This window comes from Rhamphochromis sp. 'chilingali' (assembly GCF_963969265.1).
Source record: "Rhamphochromis sp. 'chilingali' genome assembly, chromosome: 11".
Lineage (NCBI taxonomy): Eukaryota > Metazoa > Chordata > Actinopteri > Cichliformes > Cichlidae > Rhamphochromis > Rhamphochromis sp. 'chilingali'.
Window position 1 is genome coordinate 22,096,091 of NC_137938.1, and position 24,235 is coordinate 22,120,325.

General features: G+C 39.3%; 2 protein-coding genes across 6 annotated transcripts; one reads left to right on the plus strand and one right to left on the minus strand.

The window, feature by feature from the left end:
• Positions 1 to 8: 8 nt before the first annotated feature.
• Positions 9 to 13,413, minus strand: slc25a40 (solute carrier family 25 member 40). 4 transcript variants are annotated; one of them, XM_080897455.1, is made up of 10 exons: positions 13,226 to 13,413; positions 12,958 to 13,058; positions 12,647 to 12,706; positions 11,857 to 11,963; positions 10,659 to 10,726; positions 10,220 to 10,344; positions 9,617 to 9,900; positions 9,404 to 9,485; positions 8,552 to 8,629; positions 9 to 2,047 (listed from the first exon to the last, which is right to left on the minus strand). In XM_080897455.1, exons 2-10 carry the CDS (start codon positions 13,055 to 13,057, stop codon positions 1,917 to 1,919), a joined length of 1,035 nt encoding a protein of 344 aa, XP_080753581.1. In that variant the 5' UTR covers position 13,058; positions 13,226 to 13,413; the 3' UTR covers positions 9 to 1,916. The 4 variants fall into 4 exon arrangements, with proteins under 4 accessions (XP_080753581.1, XP_080753579.1, XP_080753580.1 ...); XM_080897453.1 differs by having other exon boundaries at positions 12,958 to 13,062; XM_080897454.1 differs by having other exon boundaries at positions 10 to 2,047; positions 13,230 to 13,413.
• A 306-nt stretch (positions 13,414 to 13,719) lies between these two features.
• Positions 13,720 to 22,388, plus strand: dbf4 (DBF4-CDC7 kinase regulatory subunit). Of its 2 annotated transcripts, none has more exons than XM_080897449.1 (13): positions 13,720 to 13,877; positions 14,239 to 14,368; positions 14,786 to 14,946; positions 16,152 to 16,352; positions 16,469 to 16,519; positions 16,596 to 16,665; positions 16,787 to 16,863; positions 16,969 to 17,014; positions 17,129 to 17,174; positions 17,265 to 17,390; positions 17,853 to 17,967; positions 20,385 to 20,503; positions 20,651 to 22,388. In XM_080897449.1, exons 1-13 carry the CDS (start codon positions 13,875 to 13,877, stop codon positions 21,417 to 21,419), a joined length of 1,914 nt encoding a protein of 637 aa, XP_080753575.1. In that variant the 5' UTR covers positions 13,720 to 13,874; the 3' UTR covers positions 21,420 to 22,388. The 2 variants fall into 2 exon arrangements, with proteins under 2 accessions (XP_080753575.1, XP_080753576.1); XM_080897450.1 differs by having other exon boundaries at positions 13,802 to 14,061.
• The last annotated feature ends 1,847 nt before the right edge of the window (positions 22,389 to 24,235 follow it).

Genomic DNA, 24,235 nt, shown 5'->3' on the forward strand with positions numbered 1-24,235 from the left:
TTTTGGCCAGGGCCAGATAATCCAGGAACCTTCTCCGTTTTGGAAATTGTTTGTAGAGGTTTATGTTATGTATGTGGAACTTGAGGATCTGGTGTAGCATGATCCAGCTCCATCAGTCTGAATGACGTCTTAATAATGTTCCACACCGATGAAATGACAGAGGATCTTCAAATGGAACTTCATCAGTATATGTTCAGTGTTTAGTTTTGTTTGTTTTTATCTGTGGAGCATTGTTGATTTCTATTTTAGGAAGTATTAGTCTGAATTATGTCACTTTACAGCCCAGAGGGGGCAGTGAAAAGGCTGCGCCTCTCTTAGGCTCTAGAGATTATACCATACTGAAAATGCTGACTGTAGGTCAGAGGTCTGAGAGGGAAAAATGAAAGACTACAAACCAGAGTGTCACTGAATTATTTTCTGTTGATAATGGGATGTATTCATATTTTTGGTTCTGTTGGTGGTGCCATAAATCACCCTTTTCTTCTATTTGTGATGGTTAATGTGCCTGTTTTGTCTCAGTACGTCATCGGTGTTTGGGATGAGGCAGTCTTTGTTGTTTGGTGTTTTTCTTCAGTTTTTCATCAGCCTTATGTTGCCACTGTTGTGTATCACGTGGTTTTGTTCTCAGGTAAGGATCACTATGAGTAATAACCACCCCAAATTTCTGGGTTTTATTTTAAAGTTGAGCTTTATTCCCTTTAATTATTAAAATGCAGTATTTCACTGTAATGGCTGGTTACCGTGGATAGATCATTGTTTAAAGTCTGTGTTGCGATTCAGTATGAATACAATTTGTATTGTTGGTAACTAAGCCGTGTACCTCAACACTAAACTCATTACTTTTTGCCTTCACCTCGTTCCAGCGGTCGTTTGCACAGACATACAGCAGATGTTTTACTGGATTTACCTTGTTATTCTTTATTTGAATAAACTACACTGAAACACTGACAACTTGATGGTGACATTTGAGTTTCTTGTCAACAGCAACAGGTGTGAGGAAAAGGTAATCGGGTATAGAAAATGACACATTTTCATATAGTACAATCTGAATAATGCTATTTTATTTACACTCACGCTGTAGTGGCACTCTACTGTGCAAAAGCAAGGAGACGTTTTAGGGATTCTCACAACACAGAGGAGTGAAATAGAGATCTTGTGTCTCCAATTTAAGGAGTTCAGGCACAGAGCACATGATCTCAGTGAGATACATGGAAAATATATTACTAATAAAAAGTCTTTCTTTGATATACTAGCTCCTAAACACGCCTGAAATGAACAAGGTGTAGATGAAAAATATTTCTTTCCAACTTCACACAGAATCTACTGCATTCAACAAAAACAATGTAAAAATTAATATGAATAAATTCATATCGATTCTGATCATCTTTAATATTTTACAATGCAGGAAGACAGACAGTTGTTTTTTGGGGGTTTTTTTTTAACCCCATTTGTGCTAATGTTTTAAATTTGGCAACATTAACTTTATCATGCTAAAGATCTGCACTGCAAAATGAAGCATCTGGCTCATCCAGATAACTTTAGAAGTAACACTGTGCAACTTCTTGGTTGACTTGCACTATGAAAGGAGAATATGGATTCACCTCAATGCATTAACTGCTCAGGCCCCAATAAATTTATCTAAAAAAATACCATCCTTTCCTTGATCTCATGGAGCTCGTTGTGCGGACAGTGAAAACTCTATATACAAACAGACAAGGAGTCCTAAAGCCCTGAGGTTACTTGTTCACCTTATATATACACGTCTTAATTATTGTTAAAGTATAATTTAACATCATTCCAACCCCTGACTTTGCTCAATAACCTCAAGTTAAATCTAAGTGGTTTGACAGTACAACCCTCAGGTGCGGTCTAGCAGTAGCTGTTGTGGTGTGCGTCGTTCTTCCAAGGGAAATCTGTCAGGGGTTGGTCTGCAGTGGTCCATGTGTCCTCTCTTTGTTGTGTTTTCGGAAAAAGGCCTTTCCAAACTCATAACTGCTGATCATGATGGCACAGGCTGGAGCCACTTTTATCACCCTGGGGAGAAAACCTGATAGAGAAACCACAGGTATGAGAAGAGTTTATATACAGTCTAAACAGAATGTATGCACTCTTTCAGTAATAAGGTTTCATGTATCAGGACATGAAAACAATCGGGCCCTTAGCAAGTCTTAAAATAAAGGTAAATACAACCTTAAGACGAACTATAAGAGAGGACATATATGTATGTATTTAAGCCAAAGCACAGAAGCAGCGTGTGAAAAAGTAAGCACACACTTAAACTCCTAATTTCTATGGAAGCTGTAAGTAGCAGCCAAGTGCTACTAATCAAATGAAGTTTTTCAGCTGATCAGTAAGTGTGAGCACCTCTAAAAGACCAGTTGGTGTCAAGTATTCACGTGTGTTCGCACAGTGTCAACGAAAAAGCTGCTTCTCTCTAAAAAGAGAGAGGAGGCAGCATGACTTGCATACATCTGAAAAAACCGCAAGACAGACGAGACCAAACTGGACATGTTTGGCTATAACGCATAATCCCACATCTGGCCAAAAATCACAAACAGCATGTCAGCACAACTGTGTCATAGGCTACGTTCACACTGCAGGCGAAAGTGCATCAAATCCGATTTTTCTGACCCTATGCGACTCATATCCGATCATGGTATGACAGTGTGAACGGCACAAATCCGATATTTTCAAATCCGATCTGGGTCACTTTTGTATGTGGTACTGAATCCGATACATATCCGATGTCTTAGAAATTGACTGCTGTTTGATGGTCATGTCGCATTAAATCCGTCTTTCCGTCACTGACACAAGACAGACGCCAATTATCAGCTCCGGAGAAGACATCGTGAACGCTTCCTGGACATCCCGTGAAACTGTTGGGAAGACAACGTTGGAGAAACGTGAACATTTTATTTGTACTGTATAATCTGCAGATTCTGACAGAAATCTGCAACTATCCTTTGAAGCACCGCTCCTCTAAAACAGCAATAAGGATCATTATTAGGTTATTTACATTATTATGTAAATAACAAAATAACTTAAAGCAAAAACTGGGAAACGTAAAGTCCGAAACAAATCTTTATATTAAGGCCATCAGTCAAACAATATTGTTTGCTCTGGGTCTAAACAGAGCGCGTTGTGTGTGACGTCTTCTTTTGCGCATGCGGGCCTGTTGGATTGTGTGTCCACAGGTGTTTGTACTTTGCGTCGTAATAAAATGACGGTAAAAGGCTCCGCCCACTTCCTATCCATGTCTTACCATGCAACAACTCTGTGAATGGACTGGAGAAGTGTAGTGGTAGAGTCCTCCGTCTGGAATGAGATATGTGTGTCGACTTTTTATTCTCCCTTAAAATTATTATGCCATAACGCTGCACAGAGCAGCTCTGCTAACAGGTTATGGGCCCAGAGCAGCAGTAAAGAGATCCTGTAACTGCCAAAGGAAGGGCAGCGTTTCCTGAAACCGCAAGTTACCGGCAGGTGTTAAAAGTTTGGCACGATTGAGTGAGTAAGCGTTTTTGTGCATCATGAGCAGACGCACGGCAGAGTCGGGCAGTCGATATTCCCGTTTGCAGTTTGATGGAGATGAAAGGAAATATGAGATATGGGAAACGAAGTTCCTTGGTCATCTCAGACTACAAGGTTTGAAAGATGTTATCTTAAAGGCTGAGGGTGATGAAGAAGCCGATGGTGAAGATGATGACAAAAATGCAGAAGCATATGCAGAGTTGATACAATTTCTGGATGACAAAAGTTTATCGTTAGTTATGAGAGATGCAGTTGATGACGGACGGAAAGCCCTAAAAATTTTGAGAGGTCATTATGCAGGAGTGGGCAAGCCAAGGATCATAAGTCTGTACACTGAACTTACTTCTCTCACAAATGAAAAGAATGAAAGTGTGACGGACTATATTATCCGAGCAGAAGCAATTATCACAGCGTTAAAAAATGCGGGTGAGTCATTAACTGATGGACTTCTGATCGCAATGATAATGAAAGGTCTACCAGAGACATTTAAACCCCTGATTGTGCACGTTACACAGAGCGAAGCAAAAATCACATTTTCAGAGTTTAAAGTAAAACTCAGAAGTTATGAAGAAACCGAGAGAATGCGTGCGGCTGTAACTGATGACAACGTAATGAGGACAAAAGTGCAATTAGACCAGGATTCTACTTCATGGCGAGCAGATGACCGAAGATCAAAGAATAATGAGATTGTGTGTTTTAAATGTGGACTAAAGGGACACACTGCAAGAACGTGCCGATCCAGAGTATGGTGCAGTTTTTGCCGGAGTAGTACACACAAAGATGCGACCTGTAGAAGGAAGCTAAGACGGGATGAAGCGAGAGGGGTTGTGGAGAAGGACTACGCGTTCAAGACGGGCTCCGAACCCCAGAGGGTCCCGGACGGCGGCCAAGAGATGCTGAATAACCAGCTACTGGTGGATACGGGAGCGACGTCACATATCTTTACGAAGATCGAGAGTTTTAAGACTTTTGATGACACATTTCGACCCGAGGCTCATTGTGTAGAGTTGGCTGATGGAAGGCGGAGCAGAGGAGCTGCAAAGCGGCGAGGAGATGCTGAGATAAGTATGATTGACAGTAAAGGACGCAGTCACAAGGTAACATTGAAACAAGCACTCTACATTCCATCGTTTCCACAGGACATTTTGTCAGTAAAAGCAGCTACTAGTAACGGAGCCACTGTGGTTTTCAAACACGGGGACAGTTTTCTTAAACATGTTGATGGAACAAAATTCCCTATATATGAACACGAGAGACTGTTCTTTATAAACACTGTGCAAGAGTTTGAAGAGAAATGTAATGGATGTTTTGATATGCAAACGTGGCATGAAATTCTAGGACACTGTAATTATGAGGATGTTCAAAATCTGCAAAATGTCGTTGATGGAATGGAAATTAAGGGTAAAATCAACAAAAATATGCAATGTGAAGCCTGTATACAAGGGAAGTTTACTCAAACTAGGAACCGAGAACCAGATGAAAAGGCCAGGGCAGCATTAGAGTTGGTACATACGGATTTAGCTGGTCCGATTACGCCAAACTCTAAAGAAGGGTTTAAGTATATTTTGTCGTTTGTTGATGATTATTCAGGTGCAACATTTGTATATAATCTGAAACACAAAAGTGATACAACTCAAGCAACTGAAAGATTTATTGCAGAGGTGGCGTCATATGGGAAAATCAAGTGCATTCGTTCTGATAATGGAACTGAATTTACAAGCAGACAGTTCAGAGATTTATTAAGTAGACACGGCATTAGGCAGGAAACTTCGGCGCCATATTCGCCTCATCAAAACGGAACAGCAGAGAGGAACTGGCGTACACTTTTTGACATGGCGAGATGCATGTTAGTTGAGAGCGAATTGCCAAAGTCTTTATGGCCATATGCAGTACAAACCGCGGGAGTGATTCGGAACCGATGTTTTAACAAACGCACAGGTCAGACAGCGTATAAGATGTTAACTGGAAAAAGACCTGATCTTTCTAGAATGAAAAAATTCGGATCATTGTGCTATGCTTATAAACAAAATAGGGGAAAGCTGGATCCAAGATGCGACAAAGGTGTTTTCTTGGGATATGACAAAAATAGTCCAGCATATTTGATCTATTTCCCAAAAACCGGGAAAGTTGAAAAGCACAGATTGATAAAAATACTAAATCCCGCGACAATGGATCAACAAACACAGAGTGATCAGATGTATGAAGATGAGGTTTATGAATCCAGAAAAGATGGTGAACCCAAACAGACGAAGGATGAGGATATTCCAGATGGTAGTGAAAGCAGTCAAACTGAGTCCGAGGTTAAAACTGATGATAAAGTAGATGCTGGAGCTACACGTTATCCATCCAGAATCAGAAAGAGACCTGATTATTTGAGTGATTATATCACGGATGTGAAAGAGTGTGAAAATGAACAGATGCAAACCAGTGTTGATTATTGCTACAGATTGTTGTGTGAAATACCCACATCATTTAGCGAAGCTATTGTGTCAAGTGAGTCAAAAGAATGGGAAAGAGCGATGAATGAAGAAATCCAATCCCTTAAGGAGAATGACACATTTACTTTAACCACTTTACCAGAGGGTAAGAAAGCAGTGGGGGGTAAATGGGTTTATGCCGTTAAAAAGAACTCAGACGGATCAGACAGATATAAAGCTCGATTTGTGGCTAAAGGTTTTAGTCAAAAAAAAGGAGTTGATTATGAGGAGACTTTTTCACCGACTGCTAACTTATCGAGTGTGAGAGTTTTGATGCAGAAAGTGGTTCAGGATGATATGTTGGTTCACCAGATGGATGTAAAAACCGCCTATCTACACGCACCAATAAATGAAGAAATATATATACAACAACCAGAAGGTTTTGAGACAGAATCAAGTGAGACTAATAAACTGGTGTACAGACTAAAGAAATCACTTTATGGGCTGAAGCAATCGGGTCGTAACTGGAACCAAACCTTACATGACTATTTAAGCAGTTGTGGATTTAGACAAAATATTGCTGATCAATGTGTGTATTCAAAAGAAACTGAAAGTGAAAAGTAATCATCATAGTGTGGGTGGATGATTTACTCATTGCAGCTAACAATGAAAATGTGCTTTCAGGCGTGAAAGAAATGCTCTCTTCTAAATTCCAAATGAAAGATCTGGGGAAACTTAACCATTTTCTAGGAATAGATTTTCTTCAAGAAAAAGAATGTGTCAAAATGTCACAGAAACTATATATTGAGAACATTTTAAAGAGATTTAACATGCAAAACTGTAAGCCAAGGTTAACACCTTGTGAACAGAAATGGACTCATTCTGATAAATTCGAGACATTACCAGATGTGAGGAGATATCGTGAAGCGGTAGGATGTCTTATTTATCTGAGCTATTGTACGCGACCTGATTTAAGCTATGTTGTCAGCAAACTGTCACAACATTTCAATGCGCCAACTGTTGATGATTGGACAGCAGTGAAACATGTTCTGAGGTATCTAAAAGGTAGTCGAGGAAAAGAACTGTGTTTTAGGAAATGTTCAAGTGGAAAACTAGGTCTACAAGCATACAGTGATGCAGATTGGGCATCCGATGTTTCTGATAGACGCAGTATGACAGGTTATTGTGTAAGCCTAAATGAAAATGGTCCTTTGATATCATGGAAAACCAAAAAGCAGATAACTACAGCACTATCAACTTGTGAAGCCGAATACATGGCATTAGCAGCAACAATTCAGGAATGTATGTATTTGACTTATTTGATTCAAGATCTTGATGAGTTTGAGTATGAAATACCTATGATATTGGAGGACAATCAGGGAACAATCGCTTTGTCAAAAAATCCAGTGAACAGACAAAGATGTAAACACATTGATGTGAAATATCATTTTATAAGGTCAGCTGTACATGAAAGGAAAGTGCTCATTGATTACTGTCCAACTGAGTCAATGGTAGCAGATATGATGACGAAACCAGTTTCAAAGTCTAAGTTAGACAAATTCTCTGTATTTGTGTTTGGAATGTAAGATGTTTTTTTCGGAGGATTGTTTTCCCCAACCTGTGTACAAGTGGGGGTGTTGGATTGTGTGTCCACAGGTGTTTGTACTTTGCGTCGTAATAAAATGACGGTAAAAGGCTCCGCCCACTTCCTATCCATGTCTTACCATGCAACGACTCTGTGAATGGACTGGAGAAGTGTAGTGGTAGAGTCCTCCGTCTGGAATGAGATATGTGTGTCGACTTTTTATTCTCCCTTAAAATTATTATGCCATAACGCTGCACAGAGCAGCTCTGCTAACAGAGCCGCTTTGAGCGTTCACACTAGAGCGCGTTTGCTGTCGCATTTTATTTGTAGTGTGAACGAGCAGACAAAAAAAATCAGATTTGATCAAAAAATCGGAATTGAGCATTAAGACCTGCAGTGTGAACGAAGCCATAGTGACTGTCGAGCACAGTGGTGAGGCGGTCATGATGAGGGCTGGTTTTGCAGCCACAGAACCTGAGCACCTGCAATCATTAAATCAACCATGAAATCCTGTGTATACCACAATGTTCTTAGCTGAAATAGGGTCATGCAACACGACGACTGAACCTAAGAACAGCAGCAAATCTACAACGAAATGGCTGAAAAAGAAAATGAAGTCAAAGTCCAGACCGCAAACTGACTGGAATGTGGTGGCGACCTGAACAGAGCTGTGCGCGTTCGTGCAAATGTTCGTAAAGCTCATTTAATGGAAACAGCATTGTAAAGAAGAGTGGGCCAAAATGTATTTAAAGTCATACAGGAAATTATTACTTCATGTTACAGCAGCTAAAGGTGTTTCTACAAGTTACTAAACAGTAATATGGTATGTATGTAATATGCTGTTAATCTGAGGTTGTATTTACCAAATGTAAAGGTTGGCAAGAAGTGAAAAACTTTCATCATGTCCTGAAATGTAACGCTTTAGATTTGAAAGAGGGTGGAGGTTGTTTTTACAGCGAGTGTTTATGACTACCTCAGACTCGCCACTCACTGAGTCAAGGGTCAGTGAAGTACTTACCAGCAAACAGCCCTCTAAACCCGTTTTCTGCCACAATCCTGCACATCACATAGAAGGTGGAGGAGGCCTGACCTGGCACTGCAAACACAAGAGCACCAATTAGCAACAAACAGCATCATCCAACCAAAAACAGAGCACAAGAGATGTGGGTTTAACAATAAAAGGCAGCAGCTTTGCCTCACATATTCCATCACATCCTTACAGATGAGCTGAGAAATATCTTCATCGCTATGTTCATCTGAAGCTGTTACACTCTCTAAACTCCTCTGAGTTAGAATTGTTTAGGACAATCTTATCCTACACTGTGAGTGGATATTCTGCCACCCGTCTTCATTGAGACCGTTTGATGTTTACACCGAGTGGTGCACACTGGCTTAATGGTGTTTTTAAGGAGCACATGCAGGAGGGCCTGTTCCTCACTCAGCAGTCTTTAAAGGGCAAGGCTTTGAAAAGAGGAGTGGGGTCTGAAACAGGAGAGAAGGGGGCGTCTACAAACAGCTGGAGCAGCCATCACCATCATCCACAGAGGAGGAAGCACACACTTGAGGCACTTATTTGTGTTGCTTATCAGCACTGAGAAGGTTTAAGTGCTCCACAGGGCTTGACTTGAGATGCTTGTCGACTGTCACTTGAAAGTGTTGTGGCCTCTTAACAGAATGAGGAAGCCTTTTTGATGAGAAGTAAAATGTTTTAAAGCGCATTGTTGCTTTTATTTAACTCTGCAGACTTGGGTTATTTACCATGCCAACACAAATATGAACATATAGCATCAACATAACCTCCCCAAGTAGCTGCAGATGTACATTTACAATCTTCAGAAGCTTTAATTTAAAAGAAATTAAGCAGATTTACAGTTCTTTGCTTGCAGCTCTCCAAGCTCCACCTGTTTTCTTGTTTTGACGACATCAAAAGGCAAAGTTACAATAGATGCAATCTGAAAGAAATGACAAAAATGAAATAAGAAATGATACGCTGTAGTTTACTTCTGCTTTTTTGCTATCAAATATGTTTATCTGCAGGCTGGAAGTTGAATTCTGTGGAGTTTTAGACGAAAAATTAACTTACAGATCCTGAAACAGCTCCGGATACAAAGGTGATGGTCAGCGTGGGTTCTGTGATGTTAGACAAGCCACACAGCCAGCTCTTGCCCATCTCGTAGTTGTACCAGTACATGGCTGAGAAGGGAACGTCTCGGAGAAGCGTGGGCCCCAAACCCCTCCACAGAGACAGCCAGCCCTCTTTGGCCACTGCTGAGCGGATGCACTGGGTCAGCTCCCTGTACGACTGCTTCTGAGACTGCAGTTTAGTGCGGATCAACTCCAGAGGACTGATCACCGTCACCGAACCCACTTTCACACAGAGGAGGAAGACAAAGCAGTTCATGAAGTGATTTGTTAGTGAAAGTAACATGCTGCTGTGGCACTTTTAATGATTGAGCCTCTTTTTTCTACTTTAATAATCACTTACAGGCCTGTAAGTTAGACTAAAAATAACACTAACATTTTCTAAATAAAATCTAGCTTGTTGGATAAAATCAGGAAGCCAAGGCCATGGTGCAGAAGGTAAGGGTGGCTGGCCTTGAGACCCCCAACATTGTTAAAATGCTGATGTCTGTTATTAGGCATTATATGGCATATTTCAGTAGCAGTAGGACAGCAGTCAGCTCACCTCTAGCAGTAGCTCCTGCAAGGAGAGGAGCCATCTGAGCATATTCTCCCATCCTGACCCTCAGTGCTGCACAGAGCTGGTCGTAACATGTGAAGTAGATCACTGTCGCTGGGACTGCCATCACACTGGAGAAGGCACATAACAGAAAGCACATAACAGAAGGTACATAAATCATGCCTTACTTATAAAATTTTCTAAGCAGGTAAAAGACAGCCACAAAAATGCATCTAAATTTAAAAACTGTGAAGAAAGTTCTGTTTAATGATGCGTAACATAATTAAATATTTGGTTACGATCATTGAAGAAACTCTGAGGTGGCTCACTATGAATAAATACCACATCAAAGGAAAACACTGTGCTGTAATCACCACTGACCCACCACAGCTCAATAACTCAGGCGCCCAATCAGGAAATAGAAAAAAATAGACTTTACACTCACAGTGTTGGAGGCAGACCGCTCCATAATGACCTGATTCCCTCACGCCGTACTATGTTGACAAATGCATCCTGCAGAGATTCAGAGTTAGGAGTCAGTGAAGGATGATGTGCTCTGTGGCACTCAGAGGTTTTGTACTACAACACCTCTACTTAATACAAGCAGGAACAGTTCTATCAGCCACTAAAGCTAAGTTTAACTTGTCAGACTGCTAACTTTAAAACATTATACAGAACAAGAAGCTCACTCTCTGCACAGCATTTACTTTTAAGGGAACATTATTGGATTTTGTATATATTAATTTTGTTTTCTGTTTCTTTTTAAATTTTACTTTAAGAAGTTTGTAGTGCAGTAAACTCCACAGATGTATAATTTGATTATGCATCCATTCTGAAAGAGCAGGTAATGGATACTGATTTGTAAATAACTTCAGCTTATTATCTATTACACTGCAGTATATTTCTAACTAACTGGACAGCTCATTCTCTGATAATACTTTCTTTAAAGACATAATGCCTTTTGGAGTCAACTTGAAAGAAAGACAGATGTGAAATGTAAAAGTCAGGTCGGAGGTCAAATGTGCCATAATATTTAGATGAAATCTATAATGTGATATTTAGAACATGTACAATTTCTTCATTTTGCCAATAAAAACAAAAGCAGCAGAATTTAAAGCACAGTTTTACAGATAAATGATATTTTATGAAGATTAGACCTTATTTGATCTTGAGGAAAAGTTCATAGGTCCAAAGTAACCTGATATGTAAAATCTCCATCCCCAAAGCTCCCAAACAAAGGCAGTAGGAAACATAGTGGTAAATAGCTCTATAAAGCCTTCTTCTCAATCTGCTGACCTTGAGTAGAGGTCAAAGGACAAATGTGACATTACATTTAAAATCTTTATAAAAATAATATAATATTTATATTATATGTTCCCACTACACACCACACTTGTCACAGATTCTACGTTATAAGGCTTTTTGTCAATTTTCGACCATTAAATCGTTAAGTTGACCTTGACCAAGGTCAATTAACAAAGCAAGGCTTAATGAAGCAAGGCTTAATGAAGCAAGGCTTAAGAAGCAAGGCTTAATGAAGCAAGGCTACCGTGTTTACAGACAGAACGACACACAAACGATACTAAAAAACATGGCAGAAGGTAATTATAGAGGTAAACTGTAATGTGGATGTAAACTTTTACCAGCGTGCCACTAAAGTGACCTGGAGCTTTGTACCAGGCCTTGGAATTCCCATTTTCACATATACATATGTGGTCCATAAGTCCATTGCAGTAGACAAAGCATTTGCCTGAAAAATATTAACATCAACATTTAATACAGTGACATCAAACGCAGGCCGGCTGGATGTTCAGGTCAGCAAAATGCGAACATTTCGGTGAAGTTGTTACTGGCTAAACCAATTATTGAGTAAAATTCACTGCTGTTTCTAGTGTGGTAATGTGAAGCTAGCAGTACAACAAGGGTATGAAAATGTATGAAAATATAAAAGCAGTTTTGGAGCTTTGGATGTTTCATTGCAGGTATTAAACTCATCCTCCTTCACTGTTACACCGTCTCCCTTCCATTCACACACATGTATTCTGACTGTCCTGCCTCCACCTCTCAGGCTCTCTTCTAGCTGCTTCCTAATCCCACTCCTGATTCATATAGGTTATAAAGTTTATAAAGTGACAATTTATACTGCCCCTTAACTAAAATTAGTTTGACTCTCCTGGTTTAGTATATAATGGAGCCACAATAAACATAAAGACAGATCAAATGCTAAAACACAGGGACAAATGACCCTTTTTTAAGGGCCTCACATGGTTTCTACCTCTGTAATATCTCCAAAAAGTCTGCTATGGAAATAAGTTGATCTTTATTATTACTTTAATAATGCTTGTTTTTGCATGCACAGTATCACGGTCTGGTATATGTAACATAATTTAAAACACAAATACAGTCAGTCAACACAGTGTAAATTCATTTCACCTTTGGGAAAGGGATTTTTCTGTGCTTGTAGCCTGATCTTCACAACATCCAGAGGTGTAACTGTAAAAAAAAAAAAAAAAAAGCAACTCAACATGATTGCCTGTGTTCAGGATGTTTGTCACAATTTTCATTTAATCAGAGAACAAACAATCAAAGCAGCAGTTCAGGAAACTTCTCCAAACCTCCGATTGATCAAAAATAATTTTATAACACAATAACAAGTTGTACCTCACAAACCACCAGCTGAGTGTTAGTTAATAAACAAAGGCATGCTTATTGTAATGTAATAAGCTGAAGTGTAGGTGCCTCACCAAACAGCGACGTAAGGATGGCACCGGAGCAGGACGCCACCATCTGTTGGAGGGGAGTAATGGCGCCGGTGGCAGGAGGAGCAGGACTTTCATTATTCATCCTGTCTTCATAGAAAACAAACAAACAGACAAACATTTGATTGCTTTTAATACGGCTCCTATTTAATATTCACACAATAAATCATGACAAGGCTACGATCCCTAAAAAAATTACATGACAGGTCTCTGGCTAACTTTAGCAAGCTAACTAGCACAGTTAACTCCTTACCTACCTACTAAAGTCAGTCAGAATCAGCGACGTCTTTCGTGAACACGAACATTCCTCTCCGGGTTTAAACTATCCTCCTACTACGCCAGTTCCTGCTGTCCTAAAGTCTTTGAAAGCATAAACACGTGTGAAATTGCACCTGGGTAGTTCCTGACGCAAACAGAGCGTGATGACATAATTTAATTTCCAGCTGAGCACATTCCTTGACTTTAATAATTGTATTTATTTTTGTAACGTCAGATAAAATGACACTAAACGTGCATGTATACTACATTAAAGTTATTGTAAATGATACAATGTACTGATATAATTGTCTTCGTATAATTTACTTTAGTTTGATAATAGTGGGGAAACGCCACATCCAAGCATCAAGAATATGTTTACGTATTTTTTTGCGTTGCCAGGTTTGGAGAGCATTCCGTTTCACATCAACACCTCTGTTTTTGAAACTATCGATAATTGGACGGCTGTAACGTTCATAAAAGACAAGTTTTCAGATAAATAATATTACATTTGTTCAATTTAAAAACTAACTCAATAACATAGCGCCTTTTAATGTGGAAATGGTTACGAAGTTGGAAAGCGTCAAACATGGCAACATACACCGTCTCCGACACCGGATTTAAAGCGGGAAAGGGACGTTAAGCAAATGGTATTGTTAAAGTTTATTATTTCTGGATGAGGAGCTGTAAAACCGTATAACCGTGGATATCCTGTGAGAAACAAATCTGCCGACAGAAGTTTAGGGACGTTTTTCGACATTTACTTGCATAAAAATGTGAGCAAAGAGGCTAATCGGCGAAGCTGTGTGTCCGCTGTGGAGGGAGGCTGTGAACGTACGTTAAGTTTACATTTAAGACCATTAAAATTGATTAACATGGGGACAGCGAGCACTGTGCTTCAGCTAACGTTAATGTTACATTTTGTTTACGCATTACTGTGTAATAGATAGTTGTTTCCTTGCATTTTACGTCCAATTTTTCAAATATGCGTTTTCTTTTGTTTACACACAGAGGACTGACGAGGCCTTTGTGGAGTATGTTAACTCAAGACGAGGGGAGAAGAAAAGCAGCCTTTTCTCGATGAACGAGAATAAAATGAAGACAAAACGCAGTCAGAGGCTTCCGGGACCCAGCTGGCAAGGTACCTGTAGCGTTTATTTCCGTGTTTTGCATTTAAAATTTAAAACGTAGATTTAACCAAACTAGCGAACAGCTAACACCGTAACGTACGAATGTAACGCTAATGGATCTTTTGCGAAGTTATTTGATTGTTACTTTTCTTAAAAATAAGCTCTTTTGAACCAGATTGACTTGAATGTTAAAACAGTTGATATAGGTTCGTTTGTTTACTTAGCTGCTAATTCAAGTAAGGATAAACTTGATATAAAACGTGCTTTAAGCGTCAAGTTTGTCATTGGAGATCCTAATCCAATCTCTCTTTTTGTTTATGTTTAATCAGTGTCTGGGAAACTCGCTGTAAAACTCACTTGTCTGATAAAAATCACTTGTGAAATGGTTTAACATTTAAGTCTTTCTCTTGTGCTATAATGTTATTCAGGAAAAGGTGGACATACTAGTGACAAGGTGAAGCTGAGTCAGGCGAAACGTACATCAGTTCCCACACAAGTCAAGCCTTTTGCTGGAAAAGTGTTTTACCTGGACCTACCATCAAACAGAGTTGCAGAAACTTTGGAGAGTGACATCAAACAGCTTGGAGGGGTGAGACATTATTTGGTTACATTCACTGGCTCAAACTTGCATTTTGTCACACTGCTTTTGTACTAGCTTAACATATGAACTATGAAGCTGCGTATACACACCAGCCACTCTGTTGGGTACACCTATTTGTTCATGCAAATCTAATCAGACAGGCTGGTCTGAGTATTTCAGAAACTGCTGATCTAACGGGATTTTCCCACACAAGCAGAAAATATCCAGTGAGCAGCAGGTCTCTGGGCAAAAATGTTTTCTTCATGTCAGAGGAGAGTGGCCAGACTGCTCCAAGCTGCTATCAGTAACAGTAACTCAAATAGCCACAAACAAACAATGTACATCACATCAAACCTTGAAACAGATGGGCTATGGAAACAAAAGACCACACTGGGTGACGCCCCTGTCACAAAAAAAGAGCATCACATGCCTACAATTAAAGCTACAATTCACACAGCATTACTTAAATTGGATGACAGTAGACTGGAAAAAGAAGCCTGGTCTGATGAGTCTTGATTTATGTTCTAACATTTGGATGGTAAGCTCATTTAGAAAAAAAACAACAACAAGAAAGAATTGCCCCATCCTGCCTTGTGTCAGTGGTTAGGTTGTTGTTGGTGGTGTAAGGATAGGGGTATTTTCTTGGCTCACGTTGGGACCAGTCTTCTTGCTGACCATGTCCATCTCTTTATGTCCACATTGTACCCATCTTCTGCTTTCAGCAGGGTAACATGGCTAGTCACAAAGCTCAGATCATCTACATTTGATTTCTTGAACATGACAGTGAGTTCACTGTACTCAAATGTGCTCCACAGTCACCAAAATCTCAATCCAATAAACCACCTTTTTGACATGATGGGAAAAGGTTTTTCATCACGGATGTGACGCTGATAAATCTGAAGCAACTGTGTGATGCCTTCATGTCAGTATTGACCTGTTTGCAGGAGTTTGTTGAATTAATGTAATGAAAAATTAAAGCCTGAGGTCCAACCAAATACTCCAGTACTTACTGGAGAAATAAGTCAAAACTGAATACATTTCACTCAGAAGTAGTATGACTAGAAAATGCTAGTAAGGTTACAAACATGACCAGACATTCAGTAATATTTTTCTTTTAAAGGCTCTGGGACATGTTTACTCTGTGAATCGAATAGACAAATAATTATTCTTGAGTTTTTCTCAAAACATTTTATATTCTTTATCTTTTCGCTCAGACTGTGGAGAAGTTCTTCAGTAAGGACATCAAGTATCTGGTATCTAACAAGCGGGAGGCTAAATATGTGAACTGCCTCAGACAGGACTCTCCTGTTCCTAGCCCAGACTCTGGACCGAGTTCGCCGTATCCTTGCTCAAACCCACACCGGCCTGGCAGCCATGGCGACATCAAGAGCAGATCTCAAGGACAAACCGACACGGTGAATTCACCATGATGTGTCTGTTTTACCGGGATTGATCTCACTTCTTCTCTGAACCTGTAGATCATTTTTCTAGTTATTGATATACTTTTGCATTATCTGTTGTTGTTTTGCAGTTTGTTACAAGCCGAGGGAAGTTTCTGGTGGAGAGAGTAGTGAAAGAGCAGGTTTGTTTTGTCAGCATGAATGATACTTACTGAGGGCTCTTAATTGCTCTGCTAATACACACTTGTTTGTTTTTAGGAAAGGATTCAAGTAAACAAGATCCTGTCAAATGCCCTGGAGTGGGGTGTGAAAATCCTATATGTAGATGGTATGTTTTTTGTGTGTGTGGTATCTGTTTTAGTTGAAGTAATTTTTCTTCTTTGTATGAAATTAAGTTCATTCTGCTTTGACATCTGTGACTTTTCTAAATTTATTTGTGCCAATTCCAGATTTAATGGCATATGTTCATAAGAAAAAAAAGATCATCAAAAGCTCAGTTCCTGCAGCCACTGCGACCAAATTATGTGTAAGTTGAGAATTTCCAGTGTATACTAGGAAAAATAGTCCAACTTTATATTAAGTTATTTGTTTAACATTGGAAGTGTTCACTTTTTTCTGTCGTTTCTAACAGGACAAAGCTGATTCTGCAGCAAAGCAAGGCCTAGAGAAATGCAAAGGTAGACCCCACCCAGACAAATTACTGAGCTTTGCTGGTATATTTTAGTTGACCTCTTCAGGCTGGTATTCTTCTTCTTGCTTTGCTAATAAACGATCTATGTTTTGTATTCCAGGCGGGCGGATTGGTAAACCTTTCATCAAGGTTGAGGATTCAAGTAGGTAAGAAGTCAGTCAGAAGAATCCAGCATCCACCTGCTGTCATGAAATTGTTCCTGTGATTTTTAAAATGGTTTCCTTCTCTTTTGTCAGGCACTACCGTCCAATCTACCTCACAATGTCAAACATGCCTGAGTTCAACCTGAAAACCACTGCTCCCTGTAGTCCGTTCTGTCCTGAGGAGAAGGATCCTCCTGCAAACAAACAGCGGGAACAAAGGTATGTCCCCTTCCTTTTTAAAAAAATCTCTCGCCACTTTAACCCCACCAATTTTATACTGGTGGGGTTAAAGTGCTGAGTGCTGCTTAAACATTTTAAATATGCTATGGAGTGCAGTCACAGTTTCCCCATGTGTCTTATGTAACTTGATCAAAAACTAATATCAGGTCATCATGGGCATGAATGTCCTGGCAAGTCTGGTATTGTAATCATTTGACCCTGAAAATTATCAAGGAAATCCTTAAAAGCCTGAAAATACCATGACAACCATGCCCATGATAGGTGTAAGGCTATCTCTGATCATAGCTGTGGGTCTGAAAAGTTCTGAACCATGCAATTGTAAATGGTACTGCTGGAGCTGCTCAAGAGGTCTTAAATGAACTCCTGAAGAGTTTATCAAAATACTAAACTTTTTTTTTTCATTTGCTTTATTTGCTAATCCTCTGGGCTACTCTGAAACAGAGGTGTGAAAGCCTCAGTCAGTGAGGAGAGAGCTCAAGGACGAAAGAAGAACAGAGAAAAGAAACGAGGCGGCTACTGCGAGTGCTGTATGATCAAATACAACCAGCTTACGATGGTAAGTTTGTAAAACTGTCACACGGCACAGTGCACACAAACTGTTTTTACAATCCTGCTATTTCTAAATGTGAGAACTTCCACACAAGCACTTATTTTGAAAGTCTTTGTGCAGATGCTAAGAGATAAATAATCCCTGGTGAATGATCTGGTATGAGGGGGTATGATTTCGGTTTGGTTAACATCCACGAATTTTCACTTAAACCTGTTTTTGGAAACAAAATGGAGAATCTTTGACTGAAAAATGGCAAAATCCGTTTTAAATGCTAAACAAGGTGGTTAGCACTGTTGCCTCACACCAAGACGGTCCTGATTCAATTCCACCATCAGGCCGGGGTCTTTCTGTGTGGAGTTTGCATGTTCTCCCCGTGTTTGTGTGGGTTCTCTCCGGGTACTCCTGATTCCTGACTAAAATGTGTCATAATTTTCGAAAAGGCTCCAGGTTCGCTGTCCACACTGCGACGCAAAAACAGCGTTTTCAAATGTATCTGCTTTGGAGAGCGTTTTCAAAACGCTTCGTTTTCCTTGACCAAAAATGCCATTTTAGTGTAGACGGATGGCCAAAACGGAGAGAAAAAGATGCATTATCAAACAAAAACAAATTAGTGTGGACATGGCCTTTGTGGGGATAGGTTAACTGGTAACTCTAAATTGCCCATAGATGTGAATGTGAGTACGAATGATTGTTTGCGCATGTGTGTTAGACCTGCGACATGTGCCATATTTCTTATATGGCACATATATACAGGAGTTAGGTCGAAACACTTCCCTCAAGTCAAGCTGCCCGAGATTCACAGAATTTACAAAAATGTTACATTTTTGTGGTTTATATTGTTATCGGGACGATAGAATTCTTATATCGGGATATGAGATATTGGTCATATCGCACAGCCCTAACAGGACCCACAGCGTATTATCCTTCTTTAATTACACTTATTAGTCAAAGTCACACTCTTAATATTTTGATGGACTGCCTTTAACTTTCATGACAATGTGCAATCCTTTGATAAGCTCATCCAATATCTCGAATCAAGAGAAAAACGTTTTTGTTTTGTTTTTCTAATTATCATTACTTTTACTAGGATCTTTTAAAGTCATTTGTCTGGAACAGGATAAATCTGGTTATAAGACTTTTTTTTTTTTTTTTTTTTTTTTTTTTTTTTTAATAAGATTTTTTTTTTTAAATTGCTTTAATATTTATGCTCCTTTTGCAAACTGTAGAGCTTTTCAGGATGACCTCAATGATAAATGGTTGTTTTAAAGCTACACAGCTGTTTAGTCTCAATCCCTTGCGTTCTCTTTGCACTCTGTGTGCAAATGCTCTTACTTACATTATAAAATACAGATTTTTTTTTTTAAAATCTTTTTTTAATGATTTGATTTCACCAAATCTTTAAGTGATCTCAGGATTATTCAAGATTTATTTATTTTTTTGGTGACCACTTTGTCAGACAGTTATTCACCCAGTTTCAGTAGTTTCAGCATCCTCCTTAGTTGTTTGCTTAGCTTCATGCAGGCTAATGTGTGGGTGTAATTCTGATTACACCCACGCAGGCTAATGTGTGGGTGTAATTCTGATTACACCCACACATGTGCTACAAAGCACTGTTTTACTTATTGTGAGAACTGCAAAGTAAGAATTTCATTTTTCTGTGTAACCATTTGTGTTTTGCAGTGTACATGACAATAAGCTTCTTGAATAATTTGACCTTCTGAAACGGAGTAATATCTTCTCCACTTTGATGGGCTGTGTCTTCTGACTTTAGCTGTTTTAAGAGGTTACCAGAACATTAGTTAAGGTTAAATGTTTTAATTGCTGCAGTAATTATCTGATAGAAGGCTCTTTATTTGCTTAGCTAGCAGATGTGTGGTACATTTCTTTGTTGGCATTTCCTAACATCATGTAACATAATATGAAACTAACTGATAAACTTGAAAACATTATTAAGTTTTTGTTTTGGGTGATAGATGTAGTGTATATGGAAAAAAGCAGATTTACAACTTTAGATCTGTTACTTTGATTACATTAATACAGATTATCTGGTCCAGAATGAACCACTTTCACTCCAGTTAAGCACAGTATTGCTTGCAGACATGGATAGAAATGTATTAATGATAAATTGTGTCAAATAAAGTATTTAACTGAGAAGGAAACTAACCAAACCTGTATGTTCGTATATCTGTTTCAAGTCCCTCATCAGTGTTCTCTGGTGTTTAACACAATCATGGAAAAACTGCTTTTTGGCTGCTTTGCTCTAATGGGTTGCTCAGTAAATTGCTTTTATTCACTGTGAGCAGTTATGTGGCAGGAGCTTCAAATGCCTCTTTTTGTATGTAGGTGTTTGTGCCGTAGAGCCTCACTGGCCTTGGATGGACTGCGGTAATTCTCCATTCTTTAACTGTGTCTTTTTTGTTCAGCATCTGCAGAGTGAGAGTCACAGGGCTTTCTCTAAGAGTGATGAGTACTTGCTGGTGGACAGATTGATTTCAACCTTGAACCACAACTTCATGCACGTTAAAGGAGCTAAACTCAAAAGGTAATTTTTTGGGGGGGGAGGGTTTTAGCAAAATTTGTCAAAAAACAAAACCCCATTTAAATCTCTTGTAAAATGTTTTTCCTTAATATTTTTATCCCACGTAGCTAATTAAAGGGTTTGTTTTGTTTTTTCTTTGATTCCCATTAGACCAAAGTGCAGTGTTTCCTGTGTTCTGATTGCTCCTGGACCATGTAGAAAACCTGAACTAAGGTACGAGGGAGATCCTTCAGAGACTGTTCAACAAGAGGAGCCATGGACAGTTGATGTGAACGAAGAATTAAATTCCAGACAGGATATAAAAATCGCGTCCGTGCCTGCCTCTGCTGAATTGATTGACAGAGAGGGCGACCAGAGGAGCTGCTACACTTACTCAGACAGATCCAGGCACAAGTTGCTTGAACGTAAACGGGTGTGCAGACAGAATTCACACACTGCCCGCACCCAAAAATCTAATCAGCCTCAAAGTCCTCAGTTCGAGTCAGAAGAAGCCCCATCAAGAGGTGAATTTCTTCCCTCTTTGCCCACCAGAGATTGCCAGGATGACCTGCTGGACCAGATGCCTCATGAGGACATAAACAGCTCAACTTTGCGCGTTGATAATATGAACATACAGAATAATTTGGCCTCAAAAAGCCTCAGTTTTTTTGAAAATGAACAAGAGTCTGATAAGAAAGTGACTGGAAAAAATGACTCTGGAAAGAAAAAAGGATGCCTTCCTACAGAAAGCTGCTCTCCAGTCCAGAAAATTCAGAGGAGGATAAAAGTTTACAAGCACAAAAGACGAAAATTGGACACAAACGTCGAACATGTAGAGCCTGGCGATGTTTCTGATAACTCTTTATTGAAGCTCTGGAAGCTTTTCCAGTCCAGTGATGACATGGATGTGGAGTTTCACGGCTTTGAGGACTACAAATAGACAAGCTAAAGGGATTAGCTTGAATTCCTGTGTCCTGGACTACACAAGCTGTTAGATTTAAGATGTTAATAGAAGGTCCTGGCTTTTGTGTTTGATAAGAAATGCATCAGCTCTCCTCCTTCAATCAGATGATGGTGATTTTTAACATTTTGTTTACAGAGTAGTATATATTGTAAAACTTAGAGTGGCCCTAGTAATATTGTTATTGTTATTTCTAACCATATAGCCCTAATCCCCCCCTCCCCCATAGAGCCTCTCTCTATGAAATCATATGGAGCTAAGAATGGGGAAAACAGTCTGAAGCCTAAACTTTTTGCTCATTGACATTATGTTCATATACAGTGACATCTTTATATGAAGCTTTGGCCGTCCTAAAACAAACTAAATAAGGGAAAACACAAAAGAGTCCCTTTTTAAAAGGGACAGCAACTGCAAGTCAGTATTTTACATACTTGAACCTGTAAAAAGTACATGAAATCAGTCAAACCATTTCTTTGACCAGAGTAATCTGCTGAGTACATGAAATGTAGTGCCAGCTTAACGTTAGCTCCAAGTCCCTTTTTGCTCAGTCTACATCTAACTTGACTTGAAGACAGTGCGTGGTTGTGTGGCTCTCCTGCTTCTCCTGTGAACGGGCATGTGTTTAATAAAGGAAGTGAGCAACTCTCTTGAAATGGTCGTTTTCTGTGAAAGAATATTGTGAATACATTTCAGTATTTTGACACTGATGGGGTACGGTAATGTCAGAGCAGCTATGTTTTGTTTTATTGCCATTTTGGGAAAAAAAACCTATGAAAAATTGGTGCAAGAATTTTTATTTTAAATGATTTTCTTTCCATGAATGCTGACTGTAGAATTTAAAGAGCATCTTATGGATAAAAGGCAGCTTCAGTCATGACAATTATCTTTAATCCTTTCAGACACAAGGATGTGGATGTGTAATTCAAATAAATGCCTGTTGTACTGTGAGCGTCTCTTTCTGTGTGTTGTAATGTGAATGACCTGCAGGTTGTCTGCATGGTATTTGGCGTTATGTGTGACATTTTAAAAATTCTTCCTAAGTGCACTTTTTATGACCCCGCCATGCTTTTTTTTTTTTTTTTTTTTTTTCTTTCTTTCTCCCTCTCCTCCTGATGCATTAGCTCAGTGTCTTCCTTTTCCCTGCATTTAGTGCATTAGCATAGTGCCCTTGTTCTCCCTCACCACTCTCAAATGGATGTGCTGGGTCAAATGGGACTCTGCGCCACTGGCATTAAGAAAATGAGCATCGATGTGTTCTGAGGTACAAGCACAGTGATACTGGCGACTGCTGAATCCTGACATGGCCATCTTTCATGCTGGTTGCATCCTGTTAGCACTGTTTTATCATCATACTTAACAAACCATCATTTCTGACTAATATGGCTTACATGCATACCTGTATAAATATTGGCTAATAATGGAATACAGCATATATTATACATAAGGAAATTTAAAGAGTTTCACAAATGTATAGTTTGTCCATTAGAGGGCAGTAAAAATTTTGATTTTTCAAGTGTGTAAGGCCCTACTGAGCACATATTGAATATTTCTTGCTGCTGTTTACTAAATTTAAAAATTAGGACTTTTTCTGCTTTTACTGGACTGGTGCCATGTTTGGGATAATTGTCATGCTAAAAAATAAGCTGTTGTCAATCAGATGCTTTCCAGATGGTACTGCATGGTGGATCAAAATGTGATGGTACTTTTCTGTTTTCAAAGATTCATCAAATATGATAAAATCCCCCAAACCACACTCTGAAATTCGGCCCCACACCATGACTGAGCCTCCACCGTGTTTCACAGATGGCTGTAGGCACTCACTGTCGTACTTTTCTCCTGACCTCTTCTGAACAGCCAGAAATTTTGACTTTGAATTAATGACTACACAACATCTGTTACCACTGATTTTCAGTCCAGGTCTTGTGTAATTTGTCATGCCTCAGCCTTTTTCACCTGTTTTCCTTCCTTGAGAATGGCTTCTTGACTGACAGCCACCCTTCCACTGAGGCCATTTCTAATGAGGCTTCAGATAACAGTAGATCAACTATAGGTACAGATCCATCTGTCAGGTCTTTGAATTATTTCTTTCTATTTCTTAAGAACATGGGTTTCAGATACTGTTCACTTGTTGTAGATTTAGCTTTCTGGGTTTTTATTTTTTAGGCCTGGTACTTTTATATCTACTTGTTACTATATTACCAAGACAGCCAATAGCCTTTTGGCAGTCATGTTGTTGGTGCAAAAATATAATTTTATTCCTGTCAAACTATTACCTTTGATATTTTTCATAGATTCGACTAAGCAAATGGAAACAAGTGTATCTTTGGCAGTAATCTACAGGTATGTAAGTGAGAGGATAAACCACGCACACTAAAAGGCCGCTGTGGTGTGATGGGTTTGTCACTGATCCTGGCTCATGCAGTGGAGTTATCAAGTGTAGGTAAATATTTATAGGTTGTTTTGAATGAGCACTGTACATTAACCGACTATGGGATCTCCAAATTTACCCGATCAACTCATCTCTGAAGGAAGATGAAGAAGCAACATCAACAAATAAGAAAATATCATTTGACTAGAGAGACAAAATGGTCATATACTCTAAATTGCACAATTTTATCTAATTGTCTTGTTTTTTTTCCTGGGTTGGGGTGGAGGATGCCTTTTTTGGAGGCCTGGCAGATGATGGAGTGAGTCATTATGATAACAACAGGCAAGACTGGGCAGGAATGGCGCTTCTGCAGCGATTTAACATGGAGGAGCTTTTATGTCGTCCCAGATAGGTCCAGTCGGCGGAA

Excerpts from the sequence above, each read along its gene's own strand:
- slc25a40 (XM_080897455.1), bottom strand. The coding sequence starts at position 13,057 with ATGAATAATGAAAGTCCTGCTCCTCCTGCCACCGGCGCCATTACTCCC. Across the intron at positions 9,901-10,219 it reads TGCAGGAGCTACTGCTAGAG|TGGGTTCGGTGACGGTGATC; the intron begins GTGAGCTGACTG and ends TCTGTGTGAAAG. Across the intron at positions 2,048-8,551 it reads GTTTAGAGGGCTGTTTGCTG|GTTTTCTCCCCAGGGTGATA; the intron begins GTAAGTACTTCA and ends TTTCTCTATCAG.
- dbf4 (XM_080897449.1), top strand. Across the intron at positions 17,015-17,128 it reads AGGCCTAGAGAAATGCAAAG|GCGGGCGGATTGGTAAACCT; the intron begins GTAGACCCCACC and ends TTTGTATTCCAG. Across the intron at positions 20,504-20,650 it reads AAAGGAGCTAAACTCAAAAG|ACCAAAGTGCAGTGTTTCCT; the intron begins GTAATTTTTTGG and ends GATTCCCATTAG.